The 27,859-nt window shown below is 40.3% G+C and overlaps 2 protein-coding genes and 1 non-coding gene across 13 annotated transcripts in view; all 3 read left to right on the forward strand.

Annotated features, from left to right (window-relative positions):
- grk4 (G protein-coupled receptor kinase 4) overlaps positions 1 to 4,279 on the forward strand; it is a 30,068-nt gene extending 25,789 nt beyond the window's left edge. The window contains exons 15-17 of one of the 5 annotated variants that reach the window (XR_013300868.1): positions 617 to 794; positions 1,098 to 1,168; positions 1,228 to 4,279. Coding sequence is in view for 3 of the 5 variants with exons in the window: in XM_077604496.1 (XP_077460622.1) it covers positions 617 to 748; positions 1,228 to 1,284 (189 nt within the window). In the remaining 2 variants the exon portion in view is untranslated. Of the gene's footprint in view, positions 1 to 616 lie in introns of all 5 variants that reach the window. The other 4 variants (XR_013300867.1, XM_077604497.1, XM_077604498.1 and 1 more) reach the window with 4 other exon arrangements.
- A 761-nt stretch (positions 4,280 to 5,040) lies between these two features.
- Positions 5,041 to 27,575, forward strand: htt (huntingtin). 7 transcript variants are annotated; one of them, XM_077604981.1, is made up of 67 exons: positions 5,041 to 5,412; positions 5,954 to 6,037; positions 6,164 to 6,284; positions 6,535 to 6,594; positions 6,741 to 6,820; positions 6,974 to 7,112; positions 7,532 to 7,673; positions 7,760 to 7,938; positions 8,175 to 8,379; positions 8,651 to 8,695; positions 9,640 to 9,717; positions 9,842 to 10,242; positions 10,374 to 10,494; positions 10,580 to 10,695; positions 10,783 to 10,894; positions 11,242 to 11,379; positions 11,660 to 11,818; positions 11,902 to 11,999; positions 12,080 to 12,219; positions 12,309 to 12,372; positions 12,507 to 12,607; positions 12,805 to 12,951; positions 13,096 to 13,216; positions 13,297 to 13,442; positions 13,596 to 13,771; positions 14,051 to 14,274; positions 14,347 to 14,473; positions 14,571 to 14,695; positions 14,765 to 14,875; positions 14,948 to 15,025; positions 15,576 to 15,799; positions 15,912 to 15,990; positions 16,103 to 16,264; positions 16,344 to 16,399; positions 16,596 to 16,744; positions 16,831 to 16,967; positions 17,055 to 17,171; positions 17,285 to 17,407; positions 17,474 to 17,733; positions 17,814 to 17,956; positions 18,034 to 18,250; positions 18,403 to 18,541; positions 18,641 to 18,820; positions 18,927 to 19,103; positions 19,193 to 19,269; positions 19,368 to 19,503; positions 19,585 to 19,707; positions 19,778 to 19,985; positions 20,086 to 20,231; positions 20,309 to 20,486; positions 20,569 to 20,667; positions 20,737 to 20,921; positions 20,996 to 21,122; positions 21,207 to 21,310; positions 21,713 to 21,867; positions 21,937 to 22,076; positions 22,141 to 22,226; positions 22,311 to 22,441; positions 22,523 to 22,655; positions 22,840 to 22,995; positions 23,073 to 23,263; positions 23,358 to 23,472; positions 23,707 to 23,920; positions 24,680 to 24,899; positions 25,085 to 25,247; positions 25,356 to 25,516; positions 26,005 to 27,575. In XM_077604981.1, the coding sequence occupies exons 1-67, from the start codon at positions 5,315 to 5,317 to the stop codon at positions 26,216 to 26,218; spliced, it is 9,561 nt and encodes a 3,186-aa protein (XP_077461107.1). In that variant the 5' UTR covers positions 5,041 to 5,314; the 3' UTR covers positions 26,219 to 27,575. The 7 variants fall into 7 exon arrangements, with proteins under 7 accessions (XP_077461107.1, XP_077461108.1, XP_077461110.1 ...); XM_077604982.1 differs by having other exon boundaries at positions 22,144 to 22,226; XM_077604984.1 differs by having other exon boundaries at positions 9,845 to 10,242; positions 22,144 to 22,226.
- On the forward strand, positions 15,086 to 15,214 carry LOC144078148 (small Cajal body-specific RNA 14). Its single transcript, XR_013301190.1, has one exon.
- Positions 27,576 to 27,859: the final 284 nt, after the last annotated feature.

Below are 27,859 nucleotides of genomic sequence, written 5' to 3' on the forward strand. Positions count from 1 at the left end.
CAAGATACAGACGCGCCAGCCAATGAAAAAAAATTTCCGTTTGAAAGGTCATTCATATAATATCATCTAGAGCAGGGGTGTAAGACTCGGGTTGGTTCGCGGGCCGCTTTAACGTCAACTTGATTTCACGTGGGGCGGACCATTTTAGATACAATATTTAGATTTTTTTTAAATAAATGGTTTAAAAGAACTGGATTAAAAGCCCTGAAGATTCAGTTTTCTATAGATCTAAAACAATGTTTATTTTAGCTTTTTTAATATATTTTTAGATTTTACAAAATGGTTTTTGAACTAAAAACACAGAAAATAATGATTAAAAATTACAATTATTGATTTAAAAGGGGGAAAATCAGGAATTTTTTAATATACATCTATACTCTTCATTTTATTTTGATCCTAAAACAAAAAGTTGGCACTCATGATTTACTTTCCCAGGCCACACAAAATGATGCGGCGGGCCAGATTTGGCCCCCGGGCCGCCACTTTGACACATGTGATCTAGAGGATAGATGTAGGCTAGTACTTCTGGCATTAGGCGAAACCGTGTAAAACCTTGTGAAATGTGTGCTTACAGTCATTGTGCTTTATTGAAACCATGTCCTCTATTGTTATACAGATGATCGAAATGGAGTGCTTCAAAGAAATCAATATCTACGAGACTGATGGGACTTTATGTTCAGACCTAGACGTGAACCGGCCTAACCCTCCACCAAAGAGAGGCTTTTTCTACCGCCTGTTCAGAAGAGAGGCAAGTGCTAGTGCTCCAGCAACTCTTCGAGGGGGTGGGGGCTAAGGTACTTCCTATCTTTCCTTTCCCATCAACATTCAATCAATTGCTAAACCTTTCTCATACCTTGTGATTATTTTCAAGCCTAGGTTTCTAATCTGATTATTCCCAGGCTTTTTCTTCACCATGGCTTTGGTTTTGCTTTTAAACTCTGTTTGGCAGTATCCGCTTTAGAGGCTTTTTTTATACTTTTCCTCATTTTGCAAAACCCCATTTTGGCCTGTTATGAGGGATGCATTTGATGGATTGGGACCTTGAAAGGTATATTTTCCTATTCACTTCCTTTTGCTGAACTCCCCTGTTTTGGCAGCTTGGCTCTCTTATACCTATTTCTGACGTCCTTCTGAACATGCTTGCGATTGCTTCCTTTGTTTACCGCAGGTAGGTTAAAGTCATTCATGTTTATGTGATCTATTACATCACATACGCCTCTTCCTCAGGTGTGTTTTAAGAGCAGTTACAGCGATGATGAGTTTGAAGAGCCCTCACGACTTTAAACCACTCTCTTCGTTCCTCAAACCCCGCCCCTCGCCGCTGATCTTCACCATAAACTCCAGCCGAGTGCAAATCTTAGGAACTCAGTGAATGTTGACCTGTATTTATGAGCTGTATCAAAAGTGTATTATAATTAAAGAAAAAAAAAGTATGAGTTTAAAGATTTTGTACCTTTGTACTTGAATTTATGTCTAGATGTATATTTTCACGAAAGGTTGTATTGTATAAAAAGCCATAAAAGTACCACTTGAATGCATACATTACATTTTCAATTTATTGTCTTTGGGAATGAGTATGGATAACGTTTTTATGGACAGTTTTTTCCCCCCAAGAAGCACAGTGCCATTTGTCTTTACTCTTTTTCAATGTAGCCTAGGGCATTTATCTATTCTTTTACATGTGATTTATATTTAGTATTGATTTGGTGAATGATTTCACATCACATGCAGTCTATCCCAAATCCAACCCATTTCCTCGTTAATTAATCCCTGTGGCTCAGGTAGATCTGACTGAATTCTTTGAACTATAGAGAAAATTATCTGTTAATAATTGCTTTTTTTGCCCCCTAACAGATTGACAGTATGTTACAATCCATCCCCTAAATCAAGGGTGGGCAAACTATTCCCACAAAGGGCCGCAGTGGGTGCAAGTTTTCATTCCAACCCATTAAAAATGACATCTTTTCACCAATATGGTGTCCTTCAAATGCAAGCAGTGAATTGCAGTACTTCTTGTTTCCGCAGAAACCTCCTTGGTTGAATTGTCTGTGCTGGTTTAGTGGGAGTAAAAACTGAAGACCACCCCTGCCCCTACCTCTTGATTAATGGTTAGCTATGGATCTAACAATTTCTGCAGGCGTAGGCCTTGACAGTACATTTTTGCATTTGGCTAACATGTGTTCCATTTTTTTAATGCTAATTTGTGTCAAGCAGGCCCTTTCCAATCCAAAACTTGTGAATTCAGTGTCTTAGAAGAAGAAAGAAGGTCATACATCTGAAAAGACTACTGTAGACATTTCAAATTTCTGACCTTCTTTCCCGTCTAATGCATCATTTTTAGGAACCAATGTAATAATTCTCACAGATTTTCTCCATTTCTCCTATTTATGTTTGTTTTGAAATGTTTCTCCCAAAACAATATTCTGTGGTCCAATTTTTTTGATGGCATAGTATGACAATTGTAACCTCCACCTGACAATTAGTTCTTGGTAAAGCACCTCTGTTGAACGAAAAGAATTACCATCATTCTGTCAGTAGTTATTAGTCTGCGCAGAAGCTACAGAGCTTTTATGCAGTAACAAAAAAAATAGTTGACCACATATCCTACTAGTAGAGAATGTGCAGCTATATTCAGTGATTTAAGCTGTGTTTATACTAGTTCAAAAGAACTTTGTTGTGATAGTGCACAATGTTTACTCCTCCATTTAAGGCATACAGTAGAATGTTATTGCCTAGAATTGACTGAGGTGTGTTCTTATATGTGGATAAAGGCAGAAATGCAGAATTTGAAACCCTTCCACTTCAAATATAATTGACTGTAGGGTTTTTTGAGTTCATTCTAATTAGGGCTTGATTTTCATTTGTGTGGTTGCTCTCAAATTTCTTTGGAAATTTAGAGATGTCCTTCTGGGGTGGTCGGTGTAATTTCCGACCATCCACTTTTAATGCTGTGAATACAACGTTTATACACGTGACCTTTCTGTGTGCATAACGTCATATTAAAAAAAATGCAGCTTGTACTCCGTTCAAAGCATAACATCAAATTTGATCTAAATTATAGGGCTCGTCCGTTTAGGTTCCGTCTGTTGTGTCATTGAGGAACTTTATTTCATATGCACAGACCTCTAAATAACTATATGTGAATGTGTGTGCTTATATTACCCATTCTAGTTTGGTATTCTCTTGACGCCAACACACACCCACACACAAATTTCTGTCATGCACATTCCGTTTTGATGATTCAATGTGCCATGTATTTGTTCCATGACTTAGGTCATTTTCTTTCATTTTCTTGTTGCTCTCAAGCATGCTCTGAAGCTGACTTTTTTGCCTTTTGTAGATTTTGGCCTTTTTAGTTCTTCTGGCCTCAAACGCTGTGTAGATTTGAAACTAAGCTGTAAGCCTCAATTGCTCTAATAGGGAAATTGACTGCAACGTAGTCACCTGCAATGGTCAGTAATACTCCTTCACCTAACATTCATTGCACTAGGATGTTTATTTTGTTGTTGTTGCCAATGATACCAAAATGAAATTGAATCATGTATATTATCTAAAATAAATTAAGTGAACACATACTAGCTTCATAGTTTGTGCCATTTGCAAGGAATACATTTATGATGGACCTTTTTCAACTTCATGCATCTTTCCGTCCATTTTGAGAGAAAAACCCCTCACATACAGCAACTTTAAACTGCTCAAAGGTTTTGAATGTCCGCACTAAGTGCATTGTAATGCCTGTTTTAAATTACTATGTTTTATTGCGCAAGCATGTATTGGTTTGTAATACATCAGGTTCCTTGTATATGTAAAATGATGACTTTTTAGTGCCAACATATTTCTGGTGTGTGGGGACAGTTAAAAATGACAAGGTGACCCTCAGAGATGTTTGAACACATGGAATGCATTCCATCTCTGAATTGGATTTAGCCCTTCCAAACTGGGATCAGCCTCAGCAGTGACACTTGTGGGTGAAATACTCAATTCCTCCATGTATATTGGGTCTAGTCTATAAAAGCCCGGAGAACCACTTGGGTTTTGTCATTCTAACAAGATGTGCCAGTGGGAAGATATTTCAAGGAACACTTTACCTGTATTCCAACCAGGATTAGGACTTTGTGATTTCCCCCCCACCCCCTTTTATACCTGTACAGTCATCTTGTTCAACCACTGCAGTCATTGCTAATTCTTGTACAAGTTGTATCACTGGTTGTTGTACCATATCTTACATTTGTAATTATGAAACAATACACTGCCATTTGTATAAAAAAAATATACCGATGTTCTGACTAATTAGTGTCTTTTTTTCCAATTACTTGTAGGACAAAGTTGAAAAAAAAACTAGGTGAAAAGTCAGTTTTTGCAGTGTTCATGGAGTTTATGAACAAGGCCAAAAAGTGGAAAACCAAGTTGTTTTTTTCCCTTTTCATGAAAAATAGGCACAAACATTGCCAAATGCTGAAAAGTGCAAACACGTAATCTATTCAACTCCCAATTTTGACGTTCAAATGTCAAAGCTGTGATTGTTTATCATTAAAAAATACATAAAAATGATGTGTGATGAATTAACTAAAAATTGTTGCTCCATTCAATTAATGCAATTATTTTTTTAAAAGTATTTCAACAATATATCATCTTAACACTTAATCATAAGAGAAAATGTTGTGTAGTCGAATGGTAGCGAATCACAAATACAAACTAAGAAAGGAAAAATGTATTTAATGTCTTTGTTAAAGACTGAAATCAATTTATTGCAAAGATATAGAAATGAGCACAGACTCCCAGAAAATTTATGAACTTCAAGTCAGAATTGCTTCAGAGCATATTTTGTATAATAGATCGACTTCAAATTACAGTATATTTTGAAATAATATCGTGCAAGCAACTTTTCAGGCAAAGCGTAATTGTCCCGTGACTGCAGGATAACAACAAAAGGAAGGGGGACGCAAACACGGGTTATTTATGATTGGTTAATGGCGACACAATTGCAATTTCATTGGTCCTTGAACCCTGCTTCGTCCTATCGTTAGCCAGCTGTCACGTTGAACACTTCCTGGTCTGATTACTCCGGGTACACTTAACTGCACCAAGTATGGATCATCAATTAATAATCTTCCGTCTAAGGTACACTATTGTGACGAGATAATAACCATCGCAGCCTGCAGGTTGAAATCGGGGAGCCGTGCGGTTGTTGTAGCCAGCTGCGTTGGCACCACGCTGCTGCACTACGCACCGCTTGCTCTCCGTGTGCTAACTTGATCGCTAGCTAGCTCCCAATAGTAAATATTAGCAATACGGGCCGGATTTCTTCCAAAAAATGGCCACGATGGAGAAGTTAATGAAGGCCTTTGAGTCCCTTAAGTCATTCCAGCAGCAGCAGGGACCACCGACCGCCGAGGAGCTTGTCCAGAGACAGTAAGTGGGTTTTTACATTTCTTTTACAAATCCAACCTTGATAGCTCACCAAGCTAACAACCCAGCTAGACAGGTAGACGTATAGCTTTGCTCGTGAATGCGCCATGCAAATTAAAAAAAGATCTAATTAGACTCATCCCTGACATTCTTTGTTGTTGCAATTGTTAGATTTACCCTGTTATGCACCCATGCATTTTGACAATAACTCATTATAACGTCTTCCGCAATTACAGATTCTGATTTCCCCGACAGTACAATTTCTGCAGACCTGTTTTATGGGGGGCGAATAAAATGATCGTTATTAACAAATGAACGATGTCTTGTGAAAATTACTTTTGGTACAGGCGGGTGAAGCTGTTAATAATGATTATTTAGAGAATGGAGATAACTACAGAATATTGTGTAATGAAAAAATTGTGTCTTGGTTTACTGTTTTTTTTCCCCTCAATAGAAATCCAAAAGATCCTTTTACAGTGAATTACAGTGAAAAACCTTGACATGCCATTCTTTCTTCATTTTCATCATTCTCCTATTGTAACAGGAAAAAAGATCAGGCCACGACGAAAAAAGACAGAGTCACACACTGCTTGACAATATGTGAAAATATAGTGGCACAGTCTCTCAGGTACACTATGTTCTAAAACTTTAAACCATTCCTTTTCATCATGTGTGAATACTTAATATTAAATGCTGCCAGTTACATCTGTGTATAGTAAGGTTATCTGTGCTTTTTTTTTCCTTCTTGGAGTAGAACATCTCCAGAATTCCAGAAATTGTTGGGAATCGCCATGGAAATGTTTCTTCTCTGTAGTGATGACAGTGAATCGGATGTCCGCATGGTTGCTGATGAGTGCCTGAACAAAATAATCAAAGTGAGAGAAAATGGCCACTTTTCCCCCTCCTTTTTATTATAGTTTTAGTAACATCAATGATAAAATGAATACAGATTATATCTAGTGTGATACATTAAATTTAAATATTTTTTTGTGAGCCTCAATTCAATGTTTTCTTGATGCTACATCATTTTGTAATATTTATAAGCACCCCTAAAATAACTTGACTTTTACCCTGTAGTTAGCCAAATGTTCAGTCAACTAACATAAATCTGTTGCACATCCTTAGGCACTGATGGACTCCAATCTTCCCCGACTGCAGCTGGAGCTATATAAAGAAATTAAAAAGGCAATTTTTTTTAAAATGCTATTTTAATTGATGAATGTGATTTGACCCATTTTCGATGCGTAAACATTAGCTTTTTTGGAATGTTGTAAGTTATTTGACTGTTGAGGTGATGATCATAATGATTGGGCGGAATTGTCCTAATGCAGAATGGGTCCTCTCGGAGTTTAAGAGCAGCTTTTTGGAGGTTTGCTGAGCTCGCTCACCTCATCAGACCTCAGAAATGCAGGTAAAACATTAGATATGATAGGAATGAAATAATGATCAATGATAAATTATTCTAAACATTTGTTAAACTAAAATGCTTTTCTTTTCTTTGAAAGAAAATTCCCCATCTAATGGATACTGTCATTTATCTCGTTTTTTTCCCCCTGAAATACAGGCCGTATTTGGTCAACCTTTTGCCGTGCCTCACCAGAATCACCAAGCGGCAGGAGGAGACTGTACAGGAGACACTGGCTTTGTCCATGCCGAAAATCATGGCAGCCTTGGGACACTTTGCCAATGATGGCGAGATCAAGGTGTTCTGATGAGGCTGATGGTTTACTTTGTAGTAATGTTTAGCCCTGTTTTTGGTGTTTTGTGAATTCTCTTTGTGTTCCATGCGACTTAGTTTCCTTTTTCTCTTGGAATGACCATACTTTTTTTATAATCTATACAGTAATCCCTTGAATATCGCAGTTAAGGTAGAGCAGAAAAGGGTTTCCCCTATTATAATTTTTTGTTTCTTCAGTGCTAAGTCGTAGTAGCAAAAGTGGCTTCCGCTCACGAGTTTCAGCGTGGATTTTCACATTTTTATGAACTTAAAAAAAAAAAATAATAATAGCGGGAAAAATTGTGAAGTATAGTGACTTTGCATTAAGTGAAGACGCGATAATCGAGGGATTACTGTATTCTTCACTTGCTAAAATCATATAGCTAATAAAAGAGTCTGTTTCAGGTCCTGTTGAAGTCATTTGTTGCCAACCTGAAATCCAGCTCCCCCACCATCAGAAGGACAGCTGCCAGCTGTGCTGTTAGTGTGTGTCAACACTCAAGGCGCACCAGTTACTTTTACACATGGCTCCTTAATGTGCTGCTAGGTAGGATGGGCAAACATAATATGCATTCATCTGCAAAGTCAACAGTGTTTCGGGAGCAGTTTGGCAGTTCTCTTGGTTCCTTTCAGGTCTCTTGGTTCCGGTTGATGAGGATCATCTCAGCCATCTCATCCTCGGGGTGCTTTTGACCCTGCGCTATCTGATGCCTCTGCTGCAGCAGCAGGTTAACACCACAAGCCTCAAAGGAAGCTTTGGAGTCATCAAAAAAGAGACTGATGTGCAGCCAACACCTGAACAGCTGCTACAGGTAAATGTTTGTATGCTGTAGTTATTTTTCCCCCATTTAATTTGATTTGTTTGAGAAAAAATGTACACTTGATGTAGTCTGCATTCACAAATTTCTACTTTGTAAAGATGATGCTCTTGTTTGATAAGACTATCTTAAGTCATGAAAACAAGAAGTGCAAGGTCATACAGACACTGTGGGTCAAAATGTGTAAAGGAAAAATGGCGTTTGTCATATAAATGTTTCTGTGTGTACAGGTTTATGAGCTGACTTTACACTACACACAGCACTGGGACCACAACGTGGTGACGGCATCATTGGAGCTGCTGCAACAAATGTTAAGGACTCCTCCTCCAGACCTTTTGCACATGCTCATTACTGTGGGATCCATTCCACATGCCACCGTGTTTCGTCAAGATTCTGACGGTCGTGCACGCTCTGGCAGTATTCTGGAGTTCATTGGTAAATACAACAGTTTAGTTCTTATTGATCAGGACTGCGCTTACTACACCCACCCACCCCAAGTTCCAGAACCTTTTCACTTGTTTTTGATTCATTTGTTAATGACTAACCATACTTACAATTGTTCTTCATTGGTAATTGTTAGCCTTTTCCTCTTATTTCCTTCTCATTTGTTGTTTAAATGCTTACTACTTCTTAACCTCTTAGGACCTTCTTTTGCTTTTTCCCTCTTCACCTTGTGTTTGTGCCTCCTGTTTCCTGTTGATTGCAGGAGGAGGGTCTTCCTGCAGTCCACTGCTTCTTCGGAAACAGAGAGGTGACTGCTGTCCTTTTTGTCCTGCTTCCCTATACCTTCTAACTATTCCTGGGCGATAAATCCATTTTATAAATGTTTTTTTTAATTTATTTTTGTTTATTGCAAATTTTTAAAAGAAGAAATTTTGGTTTTTTTATTATTGTTGTTTTTGTCCCAAAAAAAGAACAAATCTAGCAATGTAATATTCCACAAGAACGATTTAGTTTCTTGGGGATTTAGCAAATTAGAGCCACAATCAATTTTCCCTTGCTATGCCTGAATGCCCTGAGTGGTCTTGTAAATAAATGAAAAAGGTGCAGTGAGGCTTGGTCGCTAGGCAGATGGGAGAGTCAAGATACAGTGGTTTTTACACCAGTGTTTCTTCTCCCTCTATGAAAATAATCAGTTTGTTCGAAATTGCTCTGACATTTCAAATGGCATCACCTGCAAAATGGAACATTTGTAAGAAGAGCAGTGGAATACATTAGGCCATGTACTTTAGTAATTAACCGTTGTTTTTTTCCCACCAAAGTAATTGCTATGCAGGATATCAGAGGTGCTCATTTCATTTTTTAAATCTTTTTTTTTCTGGGGGAAAAAACTAGAAAGGGCACCACTTTTTTTCTCCTGTTTGGCCAATAGAATGTTTTTGCCTCAGTTTAGTATCAATATTCATTTAGATATTTAATGACCGGTTCCTGTAATATTTTGTAATACCACGATTAAACGTAGCTTATGGAGAAGCACCATCAATTTCGTCACACGCAGTTTCTGCGTGTGATGACAAGTTGTGGTAATGACGACATGGCCTATGTCCGATTATTATTATTATTATTTTTTGTGACAGTTGCTAAAATCTTCCTATGATCTAACAAGATGAATGTATATTTAATAATTAATTCCCACATTCCCTTAATGCTGATTTAATACTAAATGATTTGTTGGTGGATCTCTGCTTATTACAGGAAAAATGCTGTCAGGGGAGGAAGATGGTTTGGAAGATGATCCTGAAAAGACAGAGGTCACCACGGGTGCTTTCGCAGGTGAGATGATACTGTAACTTTAAACCAGAAACTTGCTCTTGTTTTCTTATCCGTTGCAGACTGCCACCGTTACAAAATGTGACCAATTCCTCGCATCCAATATTGTATGTGTAATTGTCTCCAGCAGCTGTTGTTGGAGCTGATGGCTCCTCAGAAGGACAGGTGGACATCATCACTGAACAGCCACGTTCCTCCCAACATACCTTGCAGCCCGGTGACTCTGTAGACTTGAGTACCTCCTCTGAACAAGGTGGTGCAGGCGGAGGGACATCCCCCTCAAATACTCCCGATACCCCTACGGAAAATGAGGAGATGCTGAGTCAGAGCTCAAGCGGCGGGGCCAACGCTACCCCAGAGACGGCCGACTACACAACACCCGAGCACACCACAGCTGAAGGCGGGCCGTTAAATGACGGCGAGTCACTTCTGAGCGCTAACGATTGCTCGCCTCCTCCCAGCGACTCGTCGCAGACGACCACCGAAGGGCCAGATTCAGCTGTCACCCCTTCGGATGTTGCAGAGTTGGTCAGTCTGAATGAATGCATAATCTTGATGGGTTCTGTAGTATATACTGCTGTTGGTCAGAATAAACTTGGAGTGAATGCAATTCATTATAATGTACTGAACTGCTAAAGTTTCATCTGTCTTACTACTAGGTGCTAGATGGCAGTGAGAGTCAGTACTCTGGAATGCAGATTGGAACGCTGCAGGATGAGGAAGATGAAGGAGCGGCACCTTCCTCCCAAGATGAACCCCCATTTCTGCCATCCGCACTGGGTATTCGTTTATGAATGTACAAGAAGTATGCATGTCTTTGAAACGATGCCAGAACTGTTGTCAATATGGGTTTTTTTTGGGGCAGCACTAAGCAAACCGCATCTCTTCGATGTACGAGGTCACAATCGGCAGAGTTCTGACAGCAGCGTGGATCGCTTCATACCAAAGGAGGAACCCTCTGAAACGGAACCTGATAGCAAGGTTGCTGGATATCATTCATCTCTGTACAACATAATTTAATGTAAAAAAGAGGTCTAATTTTAAATGCATTACTTTATGCTTAATCAGCCATCAAGTATAAATGGTCCAATTGGACATTATACAGACCAGGGGTCGGAGCCACTAGTGCACTGTGTCAGGCTTCTTGCTGCGTCCTTCCTGTTGACGGGACGAAAGAATGGTGAGTGTAAATTATTTAAAAAAGGTTTTTAAATTATTTTTAAATTCACCTACACAGTAATACATGTTTTCCATAATGCCTGACATCCATTCATTTTACGTACTGGTTATCCTCACAGAGGCCGTGGGGGGTGCTGAAGCCCATCCCACCTAACTATGGGCAGCACACGGGGGGCACTCTGAATTGGTTACCAGCCAATCGCAGGGCAAAATTCGTGTAGTTTAAATGTGTACATTATTTTTGTTAGTTATCTATTGTATTACTGTATGTAGGTTTTCATTTCAATTCAGTGTCAATTTTATTGTGCATATTGATGAGAGATAGTGTTTTGCTTTTTGTATCACCAGGTTTGATCCCTGATAAGGAGGTACGAGTTAGTGTAAAGGCTCTGGCGGTCAGTTGCATTGGTGCTGCTGGGGCACTTCTTCCTGAAGCCTTCTTTAATTCTCTCTACCTGGAGCCGCTGGACGGCATCCCAGCAGAAGGTAGTACATTTTTAAAAAAAATGTGTGTATACATTTTTTATTTGTAGGTATTATAATCTCTGCCAGAATTTTATTCAATGCCTCCTATTTTTTTCTTAAATTTCGTATAGTCAAGTGCTCCACTCTGTAGTGGAAAATTTACTTTTTGAAAAGAATAAATACAGATCCTTGTTTAGCACACCTATCTGCAGTGCACAGTGCTAATCCTGATAACAAAGCTCATTAGGCTACAAGTAGTTAATCAAATTCAGCCTTTGACCTTGCTACTTTGTCTTTTCAGAGCACCAGTATGTCAGTGACATGCTTGACTTAATCAGCCATGGAGACCCACAAATTAGAGGTGCCACAGCCATCCTCTCTGCAACCATTATTCAAGCTGCACTCACAAAAACCCGTTACAACATACACACTTGGCTGGCCAGTGTGCAGAGTGCAACAGGTCAGTTTGAAAAAGTTTCATCCTGAAATGTTAATGATAAAACAGTTTACATTTGTCAAATCTATCGAGCTATTCCTTTGCAGGAAACCCTTTGTCCCTGGTTGACTTGGTGCCTTTACTAAGAAAAACTCTAAAAGATGAATCTTCAGTAACCTGCAAAATGGCTTGTGTTGCAGTCAGGGTATGTTTCTGTTACTGTGTGGTCCATCTGGTTAGCAGTATACCTTTTTGTATACACTAAGTGCAACTTGTGTATTTCAGCACTGTATCGTGACCATGTGCAGCAGTACACTTAGTGAGCTGGGCCTCCAATTGGTGATAGACCTGCTGGCCCTGACAGACTCATCCTACTGGCTTGTTCGTACAGAATTGTTGGAAACCCTTGCTGAGATGGATTTCCGGCAAGTGTTTTGGACTAAAAGAAGTTCTAGATTTGCTTTAATAGTGAAGAGAAACATAAAAAGGATTTCCCTCCCCAATCATCTCTTAGGTTAGTGAATTTTCTTGAGAGAAAGACTCAGACTCTGCACAAGGGCGACCATCACTACACCGGGGTAAAGTCATATGCTATATATATATGCATGTATGTATATTTTTTGCTGAACTTGTCCTATGCAAAGGTAAGGTTTTTCAAATTTTTTAGATTGTGATTGGTCCTCCAATGTGTATTTTTTTTTCTTTGTTTTAGCGTCTTCGACTGCAGGAGCGTGTTCTAAATAATGTAGTAATTCGTCTGTTGGGGGATGATGACCCCAGAGTCCGTCATGTAGCCGCTTCTGCCGTCAGCAGGTATACTTTAACTTCTATTACTGGCTCATTAATATCGTTATTTTCATAAAATGTTGTTAGATATTCAAATATGCTTTGGTGTTTAATTTACTGCTGCTACTTACTAATAAATAAAGCTTACTTTCTATTGACATATTTCTCAATCCTTGTTGCTGGACTAAGTATTAAGTTAATAGGTTTAATTCCATTTCCCATAGGCTTGTATCTAGATTGTTTTACGACTGTGACCAGGGCCAAACAGACCCTGTTGTCGCCATTGCCAGAGACCAGAGTTCTGTTTACCTGCAGCTGTTGATGCATGAGGCACAACCCCCCTCTCAATTCACAGTCAGCACTATCACAAGGTAACCACACTGCCACAGCAAACCATCTCTGTCCCTTGGGATGTTTATTATTATTATTTTTAAAGAAAAGTCCAGTGCATTAATATGTGTTCATTTGAATGTGAGGTGTTACAAAATCCATCTATTTTGTATTGTGATTGACAGGACTTATCGTGGTTTTAACCTCTCCAACATGGCGGCTGACGTCACATTGGAAAACAACTTGTCTCGCGTTGTTGCTGCTATCTCCCATGCATTCACCTCCTCAACCTCGAGGGCTCTTACTGTAAGCTTTTGTGTGCAGTTACATAAAATATTTGAGCAACGTGAAACATGTTTTTTTCCTGCACTTGTTCATTTTCTTAGTTTGGCTGCTGTGAGGCACTATGTCTCCTGGCTTCAAAATTTCCTGTGTGCACATGGAGCACAGGCTGGCACTGTGGCTATATTAACTCCACTGGTGCAGTTTCTTCTCGTTCCAATCTCAACCGCAGCCGGGGCAGGGCTTCAAGGTTTGTGAGCACATATCGAGGCATATAAAACTAGCAAAAGGAAGTTTATACCATGACCTTTTAAAATTCTTGATGTACCGTCAAAGTCATAAACAGGTCCATGTCTACACAAATGCTGTGATTATACCTATATATTTTTTTTGTCACACTTAGTCTGTCCCAGCCCAGTGTCACCCCAAACTCAAACACTTCAGCACCTGACGTGGAGCGAAGGACCCTCACAGTGGGAATGTCCAACATGGTACTTTCCTTGCTGTCATCTGCCTGGTTTCCACTAGACCTTTCTGCACACCAGGATGCATTGTTGCTAGCTGGAAACCTGTTGGCTGGTAAAAAAAATGCACATGAATCACAACAACTCTATAATAGAACTTGCCTTTAAAAATGCATATTCATTTTCATGCGCCCATTGCAGTTGTATTTTTATTTGAGATAATGTAATTTAAATTGGTAGTTTAGTAATAACTGAATTAATTTGCACTAGGAGGGCGACCAATTTTATTTTCATTCAAGCTAATGTAATTGATACTTCATAGAGTTAATTTAATTAATTTGAAGTCGGAGGGCCATTGAATTAAATCATGTATAAATCACTTCTTTGATTTAAGCGGTGGCTCCAAAATGCATGCGCAACCCCTGGGCTGGAGAGGAAGATGGTGGCAATGCTAGCTCTCATCCTAGTGGAGGCCCAAATAAGATGGAAGAACCCTGGGTAGCAATGTCAGAGCGCTCCCTGGTGACAATGGTGGACCACCTTTTTTCTCACCTCCTAAGGGTTCTCAACATCTGTGCCCATGTGCTGGATGACACTCCCCCAGGACCAGCAGTTAAGGTAGTGATTTTGTCTGTATGGATACCTTCTTTTCATGTGATTAAATTGCTATATTCTACCTCTTCCTAAAAGGCCACACTGCCCTCCCTGACCAACACACCCTCGCTCAGTCCCATACGCAGGAAGGGCAAAGAGAAGGATGTTACAGATCCTATCGCTGTACCTTTGAGCCCAAAGAAAAGCAATGAGATTAATGCAGGTACATGACACGCGACCAAAGGACAGACAGTCCCTGTCGCCTTTTATGCTCTATAAACATTTAAGCGGTGTGTATTTTTTTGGGTGGGTGGTGACAGGCAGAGCGTCTGACAGCACAAGTGGAACAGTAGTAAGCAAGTCTAACACTCTTGGTAGTTTCTACCACCTGCCACCCTACCTCAAGCTTTACGATGTCCTCAAAGCAACTCATGCAAACTACAAGGTACATGTCATTTTAATTTCCTTGTCCAAATATCAGAAATGTTAGTATAATTTGCAATGTTTCTCATAGGTAACGTTGGACCTTCACACTAGCCACGAGAAGTTTGGTGGTTTTCTCCGTGCTGCCTTGGATGTTCTGTCTCAACTGCTTGAGTTGGCCACACTTCATGACATCAGCAAGGTGTTTTTATTTGTCATCATTTGTGCATTTTAAGATGTCCGGAATACATTTTACACTTTCTCCTCTGTATAGTCTGTAGAAGAAATTTTGGGCTATCTGAAGTCTTGCTTCTCCCGGGAACCTACTATGGCTACAGTTTGTGTTCAACAGGTCAGTACTTGGTGTAGGTAAGGTTATATGCTCATTGGTTTGGATTGTGTGTGTGTGTGTGTGGAAGTCTTCATACGGTCGCACCATTAAGCAGTGTGTTGCTACCACAGACTCCACACAGAGTAAGTTGGATCCTGCCGACAGAGCCCGGAAAGATGTTGGCTTCTCTGTGCGATGGTTCCACACATCCTTCAATGTGTCCCATATGTCTCCATTTATAGGAGACCTATTACATTCATTTTATATATGGTTCTAACACCTATTTCATTATGTTATTGTGAAACCTAATGCTGAAGAATATCTGAACATGTTGCAACAAGAAATTTTCCCATCATTGCTAGACGAGGAAGGTAAACTTCCCAGTTTATTTTTAGCACTATGGAGTTGTTGTTTATAAAATTAAAAAAAAATTGCTACCAGCAAAAATCCAGATCGTTTTCGGGGAGAAAATTGTGATTGTGTACCCCTAGTTTACACAGGTTACTTCTAAAATGGTGTATAAAAGTCTCCTCTCATCAAGTCCCTCTATATGTAATCTGTTATCCTTCAGTTGTTAAAAACACTGTTTGGAACCAACTTGGCATCCCAGTATGATGGTGTCCTGAGTGGACCCAGCCGTGCCCAGGGCAAAGTGCTTCGTCTTGGATCGTCCAGCCTGAGGCCAGGCCTGTACCACTACTGCTTCATGGCACCATACACCCACTTCACACAGGCTTTGGCAGATGCCAGCCTCCGTAACATGGTGCAGGCTGAGCAAGAGCAGGACACCTCTGGGTGGGTTTTGGCATATAGACCAGTGGCAGGGAAATACAATCATTTTTTCATTGTAGAAAAATCTATACAATGCAAGAATGCATCATGTTTCTGTTGATTCTTTGTCTACCAGGTGGTTTGATGTAATGCAGAAGGCAACAAACCAGCTTAGATCTAACATTGCGAATGCTACACGCCACAGAAGTGACAAGGTAATTTTCTTTTTCATTTTGCTTTAGGTAATTAATTTAAAAAATAAGCCTTTAAATAGTTTCCTTAAAACACAAACAAATGATTTTCTATTTCTTTAATTGTCCCCCCCAGAATGCCATCCACAACCACATCCGTCTCTTTGAACCACTTGTGATTAAAGCTTTGAAGCAGTACACAACTAGCACATCTGTGGCCCTGCAGAGACAGGTTTTGGATCTTTTGGCCCAACTTGTGCAGCTCAGAGTCAACTATTGCCTACTGGATTCTGATCAGGTTGATCAAATGAACACCATGATCTGCATTATTTTTCTTGGATTATTCTCTCTCAACATCCATTTTTTTTCTTTCGTAGGTCTTCATAGGGTTTGTCCTGAAGCAGTTTGAATATATTGAAGTGGGGCAGTTTCGGTAAGTTTGTGTGGTTATTTAAAAAAAACACCTTTATTAATAAAGTTATCAATAAAATGAATAAAAACAGACATATCAGTGATCATTCACTTCCAACCCTTCAAGTTTAACGCCATCAATGTCAGCCATTGAGTCAAATGACCACCCTATTGAGGGTTAATGCTAATTCAATGCATTACAATTATGTTTCTTCTAGAGATTCAGAGGCTGTCATTCCCAACATATTTTTCTTCCTGGTGCTGCTTTCCTATGAACGCTATCACTCCAAGCAGATAATCGGTATCCCCAAAATCATCCAGCTGTGTGATGGCATAATGGCCAGTGGTAGAAAAGCTGTCACGCATGGTAATAGTTTCCACATGTTAAAAGTACACAATGGGGGGAAAAATGGACCAGTTATTTTGAAACATGATTTTCTGTTTTCTTTGAAGCTATCCCTGCCTTGCAACCAATAGTTCATGACCTCTTTGTCTTGAGAGGCTCTAATAAGGCCGACGCAGGCAAAGAGTTGGATACGCAGAAAGAAGTGGTGGTGTCCATGCTTCTCAGACTTGTTCAGTACCACCAGGTGCGCAGGTTGCAATAAGTCACCATCCTGTAATCTCCAGTTATCCAGATTTGGTCCCTTTTACGATTATCTTCATTTGTAACATAGGTTTTGGAGATGTTCATCCTTGTTCTGCAGCAGTGTCACAAAGAAAATGAAGACAAGTGGAAGAGGTTGTCACGACAGATTGCAGATGTGATACTCCCCATGATTGCCAAGCAGCAGGTAAAACTTGGTAATTTAAAGGATTAGAGACTGTCACCTGTCCTAGTCATCATACAAAAATACTTAAATTCATTTTTTTGTCATTTTCATGATTGTTTGGTATCTTTCAACAGATGCATTTGGATTCTCCTGAGGCGTTAGGTGTTCTGAACACTCTTTTTGAAAGTGTAGCACCTTCCTCTCTTAGGCCTGTGGATATGCTGCTAAAGAGCATGTTTGTCGTCCCGCATACCATGGTGAGAAATTACAATCTGACCATTTCTTGGCAATGGTTCACTTTTATCCCTGTTCCATTCTTTCAGACATCAGTGACTACAGTCCAACTGTGGGTATCTGGTATTCTGGCAGTGCTCAGGGTACTTGTCTCTCAATCAACTGAGGATATTGTGTTATCGCGAATCCACGAGCTCTCCCTCTCCCCACATTTACTTTGCTGCAACACAATCCGCCGCCTCTATCAACAGAGTCCTTCTCCAAATTCAGCCTCTCCTTTAGATATAATTGTTAACCAAGAAAATAACGGTGATTCACTAAAAGTCCTACCTGAGGAAACCTTTGCCAGGTTAGTGTGACAATTTACATGTACATTTGCAGCGCATATTCATCATTCTGATTTCAATTTGGTTTTGTCTCCACTTTTAGGTTCCTGCTCCAAATGGTTGGAGTCCTGCTAGATGAAATTTCCTCTAAACGCATCAAAGTGGATATTACGGAACAGCAACACACTTTTTATTGCCAGCAGCTGGGTACCCTGCTCATGTGTTTGATACACATCTTCAAAAGCGGTAGAAGCCTTTATTAAATGCAAATGTTATGACAATGAGGAGCACCTTTTTAGCATTCACAATGCTTTTCGATCCAGGAATGTTTCGCAGGATCACAGCTGCCGCCAGTCTCCTTCTAAAAGGTGACCAGAATGACTCGGAGGCTAGCCTTTACTACCATTTAGAGACCCTGAACAGCATGGTGCAGGGCCTGATCACCACCCACCCCTCTCTGGTGCTGCTTTGGTGCCAAGTCCTCCTTCTCATCAACTACACAAACTACTCATGGTGGGCTGAGGTCCACCAAACACCAAGGTATCACATCAAACGATACCCTGTTTTTGGCAAAAAAAATGCAGTATGTAGGCTATCAGGGAAGGAGACAAATTTATCGTCAGATTTTGCATGTTATTTTGAAAGTGACATGAATTTTCACTCCCATCGCTATCACACCGACTTCCTTTCAGGAGACAAAGCCGATCATGCACAAAACTGCTCAGCCCTCAGACTTCAGGAGAAGGCGATGAGAATTCTGCCTCTCTATTCGCCATGATCAACAGAGAGATTGTCCGCAGGGGTGCCCTCATCCTCTTTTGTGATTATGTGGTAAGCCTGTTAGATTACAACTGTTTAATTTCACATGCACTAGTTCCACACCCAAATATTTGCCCCTGAATTAATAGATTTATAATTGTGTTTTTGCAGTGTCAGAATCTCCATGACTCAGAGCATCTAACCTGGCTGATAGTTAACCATGTCAGTGATCTCATCAGCCTCTCCCATGAGCCACCTGTGCAGGATTTTATCAGTGCTGTGCACCGAAATTCAGCTGCCAGCGGTCTCTTCATCCAAGCTATTCAATCTCGCTGCGATAACCTGACCAATGTGAGTACTCTTTTTCTATATGCATCCAGGCTGCCTAACAGTTATCATCGTGTTAAAAATATGGGGTCATTAAATAGTGTGTGTTCTCTTCAATCTTTCTGTGCAGCCTACCATGTTGAAAAAGACGCTGCAATGTTTAGAAGGTATCCATCTGAGTCAGTCTGGTTCCCTACTGATGCTGTATGTGGATAAACTGCTCAACACACCCTTTCGGGTTTTGGCCCGTATGGTGGACACGCTGGCGTGTCGCAGGGTAGAGATGCTGCTAGCTGAAACGTTGCAGGTTATACAACTTAAAAAAGAGAGAATCAAATATGTATATTTGTAGATTTACATCTCAGTTTTAAATTATTTGACTTATCTACCCTCCAGAACAGCATTGCCCAGCTCCCTGTGGAAGAACTGGACAGAATCCAGGAATATCTTCAGATCAGTAACCTGGCTCAAAGGTAATATGGCTTTGTGGTTCAGTAAGGGGGGATGGGGATTAGTGGGGGGAAAAAAGATAACACAATTTCATAATGCCGTATTTCTGTCTCCATCACAGGCATCAGAGGTTTTACTCCCTGCTGGACAGGTTTCGAGCCACTGTTGCTGAAACTAGTAGCCCAGCCCCTCCTGTGACAGCACACCCCCTTGATGGGGATCCAGCCCCTGCCCCCGAGCTGGTCAATGCAGATAAGGTGCATATGATGAATGTGCCTTTTTTATTCTTACAAAGAAAACTTTAATGCTTAAGGTTTACAATATTTATCTTTTTTTAGGAATGGTATGTGACCCTTGTGAAGTCTCAGTGTTGTCTTCGTGGAGATGTGTCTCTGTTGGAGACAACTGAACTCCTTACCAAGCTGCCTGCCCCTGATCTTTTGAGCATTATTAGATGTGAAGTAAGTGTCAAACATGCATTCCTTTTGTCCATGATTATTCATTCTTGCCAATACACCTCTGAAATGACAGACATTCAATCTGAGTTTGCTGTACCCATGCATGAGCATGGGTGTCCAACGGCTAACACGGGGCCAGGGGCCACTCCTCTTGGAAACGGCGTTGCAGGTGACCTTAGAGCAACTTGCTGGGGTCACACAGTCACTTCCTGCCCCACACAGGTCCTTTTTGCCAACTTCCGAGCCAAGATCTTACTGGACCCAACTCGCTGATGTGTATGGTAAGAGCAATGAATGACGGTGGACAATCTATCAAACATGACAGTCTTCTAAAAGTTTGTTTTTCGCAAAATTTGTTTATACGTATTGCCATGCTTTCAGATGAGCCAACTTTCTACCCCAGGGTTTTAGCCCTCTGTAGAGCTCTCTCTCAGTACCTTCTGTGTGTAAACCAACTACCTTCCTCATTGCGTATTTCCTCTGACAAAGAAGACCTCATAACTACATTTGCATGCACTGCCACTGAGGTAATACACAAATAAACATTACATCAATTTCTTCCTACATTTCATGGGTTAGTACTGATTTTCTCTGTGTTGCCCAGATGATAGTCTGGCGTCTGCTTCAGGATCAACTTCCCCTGAGTGTGGACCTGCAGTGGGCTCTGGCTTGTTTGTGCCTGGCCCTGCAGCAAACTTGCATTTGGAACAAACTGTCCACTGCAGACTACACCACAAAATCCTGCTCCCTCATCTACTGTTTACATCTTATTATAATTGCTGGTAAGGAGAACCATGGTATTTTTCTTTTTACATTGTTTTTGATTTATTGCCGTTTTTTTTAATGCTTGCTTTTCCATTTAAGTCGCTGTTAGCCCCGGGGACCAGCTTCTGCTCCCAGAGAAGGAGAAAAAAAGAGCTAGAGATGCTGAAGGAGATGAAGTTGATTCCGTAGAGGCCAAATGTAAGGATTTATTTGTTTGGAAAATGTGTGGGAAAATGTAAATATATATTCTTTTTTTTTTGCTTGCAGATGAATGTGAATGGAAAGCATGTAAGATCATGGCAGAACTAGTGGAAGGCCTACAGAACATTCTTTCTTTAGGTCATCATCAAAACAGTGCAATCCCTGCTTTTCTGACGCCAACCTTACGCAACATTGTAATCAGTATTGCCCGTTTACCACTGGTCAACAGTTTCACACGGGTTCCTCCACTGGTCAGTGTTTCATGCATCTGTTTATGGTTTGTATAACTATACAATACATCCTCATTTTTGTCAAAACTCTTTAGGTTTGGAAACTCGGCTGGTCCCCGCACCCTGCAGGGGAGTTTGGTACAACACTGCCTGAGATCCCTATGGATTTTCTGCAGGAAAAGGATGTCTTTCGAGAGTTCTTGTACCGCATAAATATACTTGGTATATAAAACCTCACAATTTGGATTTTTATTATCACATTTTGCTTCATGTCTTGTTTTAAAAATGATTTGGTGACTGTCTCAGGATGGAGTAGTAGGACTCAATTTGAGGAGACCTGGGCCACATTGCTGGGTGTGCTGGTCACCCAACCAATCACAATGGACCAGGAGGAGGACACTCAGCAAGAGGTATAAATGCTTATTCACTCATTAACAGCAATATACATTTAAATTCAGTTGTAGTATAATGGCTGCAACCACCTAGTCCAAAAGGCTTGGACATTAATTAGTGTCAATGCCCACCATGAGTTCCTTATAAAATTACATAAAAGCCTTTGGAACAGTATTGGAAATACATTCATACAAAAATGTTTTGTGGTTACCGATTGCAATTTTTATTTATTTTTTGCACCTTTTAAGTCTAAACATGTAGGTGTAGGATTGGTATTGGTGAAATTATTGGGGGAAAAATTACATTGAAAGTGCAAAAAAAAACTTTTTGGGAACATTTCTATTTAGCTGTTAGTATTTTATGTAAAATTAGCTAAAAAAACAGCTAATCATGTGTTCTAAACCTTTTTGGCTATACAGGAAGATTTGGAGCGTACCCAGTTGAATGTATTGGCAGTACAGGCCATTACCAGCCTGGTCCTGGGTGCAATGATGCTCCCCACTGCTGGCAACCCAGCTGTCAGCTGCCTGGAGCAGCAGCCTCGTAATAAGAGCCTCAAGGCCTTGGAGACACGGTACATTTGCACATTTTATTGACTGGTTAATTGATTGCTCTTGAGTCTAATGATTTGAATTTGTCACAGATTTGGAAGAAAATTGGCAGTCATTCGTGGTGAGGTTGAGAGAGAAATACAGGCTCTTGTTTCCAAGAGAGACAACATTCATACGCACCACCCGTACCACGCCTGGGACCCTGTGCCTTCTCTGTCTGCGGCCTCAGCAGGTAGACAGGCACATTGCTTTTTTTTTTATTACTACATAAAACATGATTCACTGTTCTCTTTCAGCAGGGATGTTGATAAGTCATGAAAAGTTGCTACTTCAGATCAACACAGAGCGTGAAATGGGAAACATGGATTATAAATTAGGACAGGTAAAAGCCTTTTCAATTTCATCTACTTAGCTTGAGATGTTTTGGAATATTTGAATTCAGATTTTCTGTTGATGATCTCTTTAGGTGTCCATCCATTCAGTGTGGTTAGGAAATAACATCACCCCGTTGCGTGAGGAAGAATGGGGTGAGGATGAAGAAGATGAAGCAGATACACCAGCACCCACCTCCCCACCTTTATCACCAATTAACTCTAGGTATTTTGAATAATTTCAGATGGGCCCAAACCCCCCTCCTGTCTCTTTACACTGAAAACTTTTACCTTTTACGCTTTTTAGAAAACATCGTGCAGGTGTGGATATTCATTCATGTTCCCAGTTTCTCCTGGAGCTCTACAGCCAGTGGCTTATTCCAAGCTCTTCAAGTAACCGGAAGACTCCAACCATACTTGTCAGTGAAGTGGTCCGTTCGGTGAGCCATGCCGCGCACACTGAGATTATAGGAATCCAATTTTCTATCGATCCTATCTTACTAGACCCGTGAATTTAAAACATTTCACGTACCACCTCAAGGAATACTTTTTTTTATACCCCTGATGATGATCGTACTACACATTGAGAATCCTTTTGAACTACTATCTTATTGTTTTTGGCAGCTGCTGGCAGTGTCAGACTTATTCACAGAGAGAAACCAATTTGACATGATGTTCGCAACCCTGATGGAACTGCAGAAGCTTCATCCACCGGAGGATGAGATCCTTAATCAGTACTTGGTGCCTGCTATCTGCAAGGCGGCTGCTGTGTTGGGCATGGTGAGTGTATCGGTTTAAAGTCATTTTAATCACTGAGGTGGGAAAGTTCATTTCAAAGAAGAATGACAATCTTTCAGGACAAAGTGATTGCAGAACCAGTGTGTCGCTTATTAGAAACAACCCTGCGTAGCACACACCTACCCAGTCGGATGGGTGCTCTTCATGGGGTGCTGTATGTCCTGGAGTGTGACCTTTTAGACGACACGGCAAAGCAGCTGATCCCAACCATCTCAGAGTACCTGCTGTCCAACTTGAGGGCCATTGCTCAGTTAGTGTTGCACTCATGATCCATGTTAATGCATGAATTGGAGAACACGAGTGGTGCAGGCTTTTGCTCATAATTGCGCTACCTCTCCATACAGTTGTGTGAACCTCCATAACCAGCAGCATGTCCTCGTCATGTGTGCTGTGGCTTTTTACATGATGGAAAACTACCCTCTTGATGTCGGATCTGAGTTCATGGCTGCTGTTATTCAGGTAAAGAAATGATAACATGGGATTTGAATTGTGACTCTTACTTTTACGTAATTGATGCCAGTAATTACCCTAACGACTTGCATGCAGGGGCAATTAATGGTTTCTTTTCCCAGCATTCCCAACAGATTTGGGTCGCCAATTTAGTTCAGCAAAGCTTTACTATGTCTAATGTTGAACTCTAACCTTTATTTATATACCCTTTTAAATCCATCTTTCCTGCAATTTTATGTTCAGGTGTGTGGTGTGATGGTGTCAGCCAGCGAGGACTCCACCCCCTCTGTAATCTATCATTGTGTGCTACGGGGTCTGGAACGTCTCTTGCTCTCTGAGCAACTGTCTCGTGTGGATGGAGAAGCATTGGTCAAACTGAGCGTCGACAGAGTGAATATGCCTTCACCTCACCGAGCTATGGCCGCCCTGGGGCTCATGCTCACCTGCATGTATACTGGTAAGCACACCTGTAATTATTTGTATTCATGATTCATAGGACACAATCCCCAGTGGGTTCTAACATTCCTGTGTGAAGTTTGCATGTTTGCTACCCTACCCTCAGTCTCAATTTTGATTTAAAAAAAAAAGTTGGCCCTATGACTACATTTGTTTTTTGTTTGCGAGTTTCTACTTTGAACCTGCTGATTCCCACATGTAGATGTATTTATATATTACATGCATACAAGTTTTTGTGTGACTTCAGCGCTACTTGTTTCCAACTGTTTTTCTTCAGCCTTTCTTGTTCCACCTGTTTTTCTCCCATTTGTGTTGCTTGACAATCAGGTTACCTCCAGCCAATTAGTATAACCTTAACCACATTTTGCTTGCTGCATGTTCTGTGTCCAGAAAAAAAAGGTTGTTTTTGTTGTAGCCCACCTCTAACCCTTTGCCCTCTACTAACTATTAGCACTTGCAATGTTATCCTTGGAATGCTTTCTAACTTGGTGATAACATGCTAACACTAATTGAGCTCACCAGAGAGTTTGGACTGATCTAACCTGATTCCAAAGTTATCAGCAAATGTAAGACTTTCTGTCTCACAATCCTCAAAGCAGTATTGCCTTGCAGCCTTTGAATACAAATTGAAGTCATCTGCCAGAATCTCACCATTTTGTGTTTTTGATATGGACCAAATTGACATTTCAAATTCCATGTCCTTACTTTAATCTTTCCCGTCTTGATTTAACTGGTGCTACCTTCCCTGTCCTCCTCTCAGCGGTGCTTCCGTCCGGTTCAGGAGTCACAAGGGTTAGGGGTCAGGTTGACTCTGGCTCTACTGTAGCGGAGGCGGTGGGGGTCACGGCGGGTCATGTTGGTTTCTCCTCAGGGAAGGAGAAAGCCAGCCCCACAGGTCACCCCACACACTCAGATCTTCAGGCCCCAGACAGTGAGTCGATCATCGTTGCCATGGAGAGGGTCTCCGTGCTCTTTGACAGGTAGACATGCTGTTACAAACAAGCACATTTTACAACAGATAATCTTATAAAGGTTGAATGGGATGTCAGAGACAATTGTGTGTTTAGAGCGCTGTTGGGACTCTTAACTCTTGTTTCAGTTTTTTGATAATCTGTTCATTTAGCTGTTGGCCTTCCTTCTTTTGTTTGAATTTTCACATTTGTAGGATCCGAAAAGGTTTGCCCAGTGAAGCCCGGGTAGTCTCGAGGATTCTGCCACAATTCCTAGATGATTTCTTTCCACCTCAAGATGTGATGAACAAGGTCATTGGAGAATTCCTATCCAACCAGCAACCCTATCCGCAATTTATGGCCACTGTTGTATACAAGGTTGGTGGAAGGAACACCAAACACAAATGTATTTGCACCAAGTCAGAAGAAGAATAGACAACATTTCTTTGAATTCTGTTTAAATATACTTTGGCCATATTCTTCCAGGTTTTCCAGACACTCCACGCAACAGGCCAGTCATCGATGGTGCGAGACTGGGTGCTACTGTCCTTGTCAAACTTTACGCAGAGAACACCGGTGGCTATGGCTATGTGGAGTCTCTCCTGCTTCTTTGTCTCTGCTTCCACTTCGCAGTGGATCTCAGCCTTGTATCCTGATTTAAATAATAGTCTTTGCAAATTGTAACAGTAGAAATTGAGGACATAATGGGTAATACAAAGTAATGATGAAACATGAAAAGAAACGAGCAGACTGACGGTACACAAAAAAGAAGGCAAAGGGAGCACATACTTTTGGCAATATTTTGCGTCAGTCATGAGTATTTTTTATGCAGTCATATTAATATCTAATAAATATGTTAATATTTATAATGTTGGCATTTGAATAACGTTAATGACAAGCTTTGATGACATTTTCTAAAATATCCAGCTAAACACAAACTTCTTTGTTAGAAGGATGGTTTTGGGGGGATTAATTACAGATTTTTTTTTTGTCGGGCTCGGAAGACTACACATTTTCCCAGATGTTTAGCAAGCTAAGTGTTTGTATGGGTGTTGCTTTAATCTCTTTAAGTTCAAAATGGAAGATGTCATTGCAGCATAATGAAGCCGTTATCCTTAACGCCTTCCCTACCCAGACTTCCTCACGTCATCAGTAGAATGGGTTCCAGTGAAGTGGTAGATGTCAACCTGTTTTGCTTGGTGGCCATGGACTTCTACCGGCACCAAATTGATGAAGAGCTGGACCGCAGGGCCTTCCAGTCTGTCTTTGAGACAGTGGCGACACCTGGAAGCCCTTACCACCAGCTTTTGGGATCACTCCAATCGATCCACCAGGATACGACACTTTGATTGGGCTCTGAGGAAATCTGGTTGAGCTCTTAACAGGCTGTGATGGAATGAAACAAATCACGTGTAGGCTCAAACGACTTTGTTTTCTAGCTTTATTTTAAATTTTATTGTGACATTTAAAGTATCCAAAATTATAATGCATTGATGAAGCAAAGTATTAAATAGTCCAAGAATAAGGCATGCGATCTCTGCCACCAAATTAATTTGGCCTGCAATTCTCTTCTTGACAGACCAAAATCTCTAGCACCTTAATTTAAGGGATATAATTATTTTTCCCCCTTTACACTGATGAATGACAAAATTATGGAAAGAAGCATCTATTTACTATATTTTAAGGAACATTGAGTCTATTTTGCCATGACAAAGTGTGGAATAGCAAATTTATTGTCTTTAAAAGAATAGATATTAATTAACCCGTGTGGTCGGTTTACATAAAAAAAGTAAAGTGGGTGAGAGAAGGATCATTATTTACCCATAATCCTTGTCACTAGGAAAAGGAAAAAAAGGCCACAGCAAGTGAAGATGATGGTTTTCACCATTAAATTATTTTTTTGAAAGAATAAGTAACTACATAAAATATACAAAAATGTCGAATTTTATTATACTGTACATTTTGTTGATGGTCACCATGCGTGCATCTGATTCCGTGTGCCCTTTTCTTCTTTATAACACTCAGGATGTAAATTGTGATTGTTTAAATAAGACTGGAAATGTCATCTTTAAATGTCGTTGCCCTTGTATCTTGTAAAAAGTAAATATGAAAGCCATTGTGCATGATTTAATTGTACAAAGATAGTTTTTAAAGTACCTGTATGTTGCGGTTTGTGGGTTTATTTTTGTTGTTTTCCTTTTCAAATGCAGACGATCAAAATGGGAAAGAGATGTGACTATAGAATGCACAAAATTCAAGGTTACAAAGGAAGAGTTGCTTGGCACTATGCTGGGCTTTCATATTGTGTACATACACTTGCCTTAGATAAATATTCTGTCCAGTATACTCAACGCTTGAAAGCATGCTTATCTGTTACCGTCTTGCATTATGGCCCATAGTCAATTTCTATGGCTACGGTTGCCACCACTGTGAGTGACAAAGGATGTAACACACTCCAAAGGCAGCCTTGTAACCACGGTGACAAGCCGCAGCGCTGACAAATCAAAGATTTGTACATAATGGCTCAGATCAGCAGGTACAAAGTTGACCTTCCCCCATCCGCACACATTGTTTTTTTGTTTTAAAGCTTTAAATAATTTCTGTAAAACAAAAAAAGAGTTTATTATTGCAATACATGAATCTACCTAGCTTGTCTTGGTGTTTGGCAAATTCTGCAACAGTAATAAACATCTAAATTGGATGCTATATTATGTCATGTTGCAGTTTTTTGGACTTCAAATTTCACATTCATGTCACACTACCATGTAATGTTTAAAAAGGCAAAGGAATTGATTCCTTAACTCACTGAATGTGTTAATGTAAAGTAATTGGTTCCTTTTTTGGTGTAAGAGCAACAAAATCCTGATTGACTGGGACCCCTGGGGCTAATAAGATTGCCTTAAAATCTTTTGTGATTTGGGTAGCTTGATAACAAACAAAAAAAATCCATTCAACTTGCTTCATTTGGTTTCTTTATTTTAGTTTTCAAC

The sequence above is a fragment of the Stigmatopora argus genome, chromosome 7 (assembly GCF_051989625.1).
Source record: "Stigmatopora argus isolate UIUO_Sarg chromosome 7, RoL_Sarg_1.0, whole genome shotgun sequence".
Classification (NCBI taxonomy): Eukaryota; Metazoa; Chordata; class Actinopteri; order Syngnathiformes; family Syngnathidae; genus Stigmatopora; species Stigmatopora argus.

What these genes read in the sequence shown, in the direction of transcription:
- htt (XM_077604981.1), top strand. Translation starts at nt 5,315, where the DNA reads ATGGCCACGATGGAGAAGTTAATGAAGGCCTTTGAGTCCCTTAAGTCA. An exon ending in GCCTACTGGATTCTGATCAG is followed by an intron (nt 16,265 to 16,343) that starts GTTGATCAAATG and finishes TTTCTTTCGTAG; the next exon opens with GTCTTCATAGGGTTTGTCCT. An exon ending in ATCAGTAACCTGGCTCAAAG is followed by an intron (nt 19,270 to 19,367) that starts GTAATATGGCTT and finishes TCTCCATCACAG; the next exon opens with GCATCAGAGGTTTTACTCCC.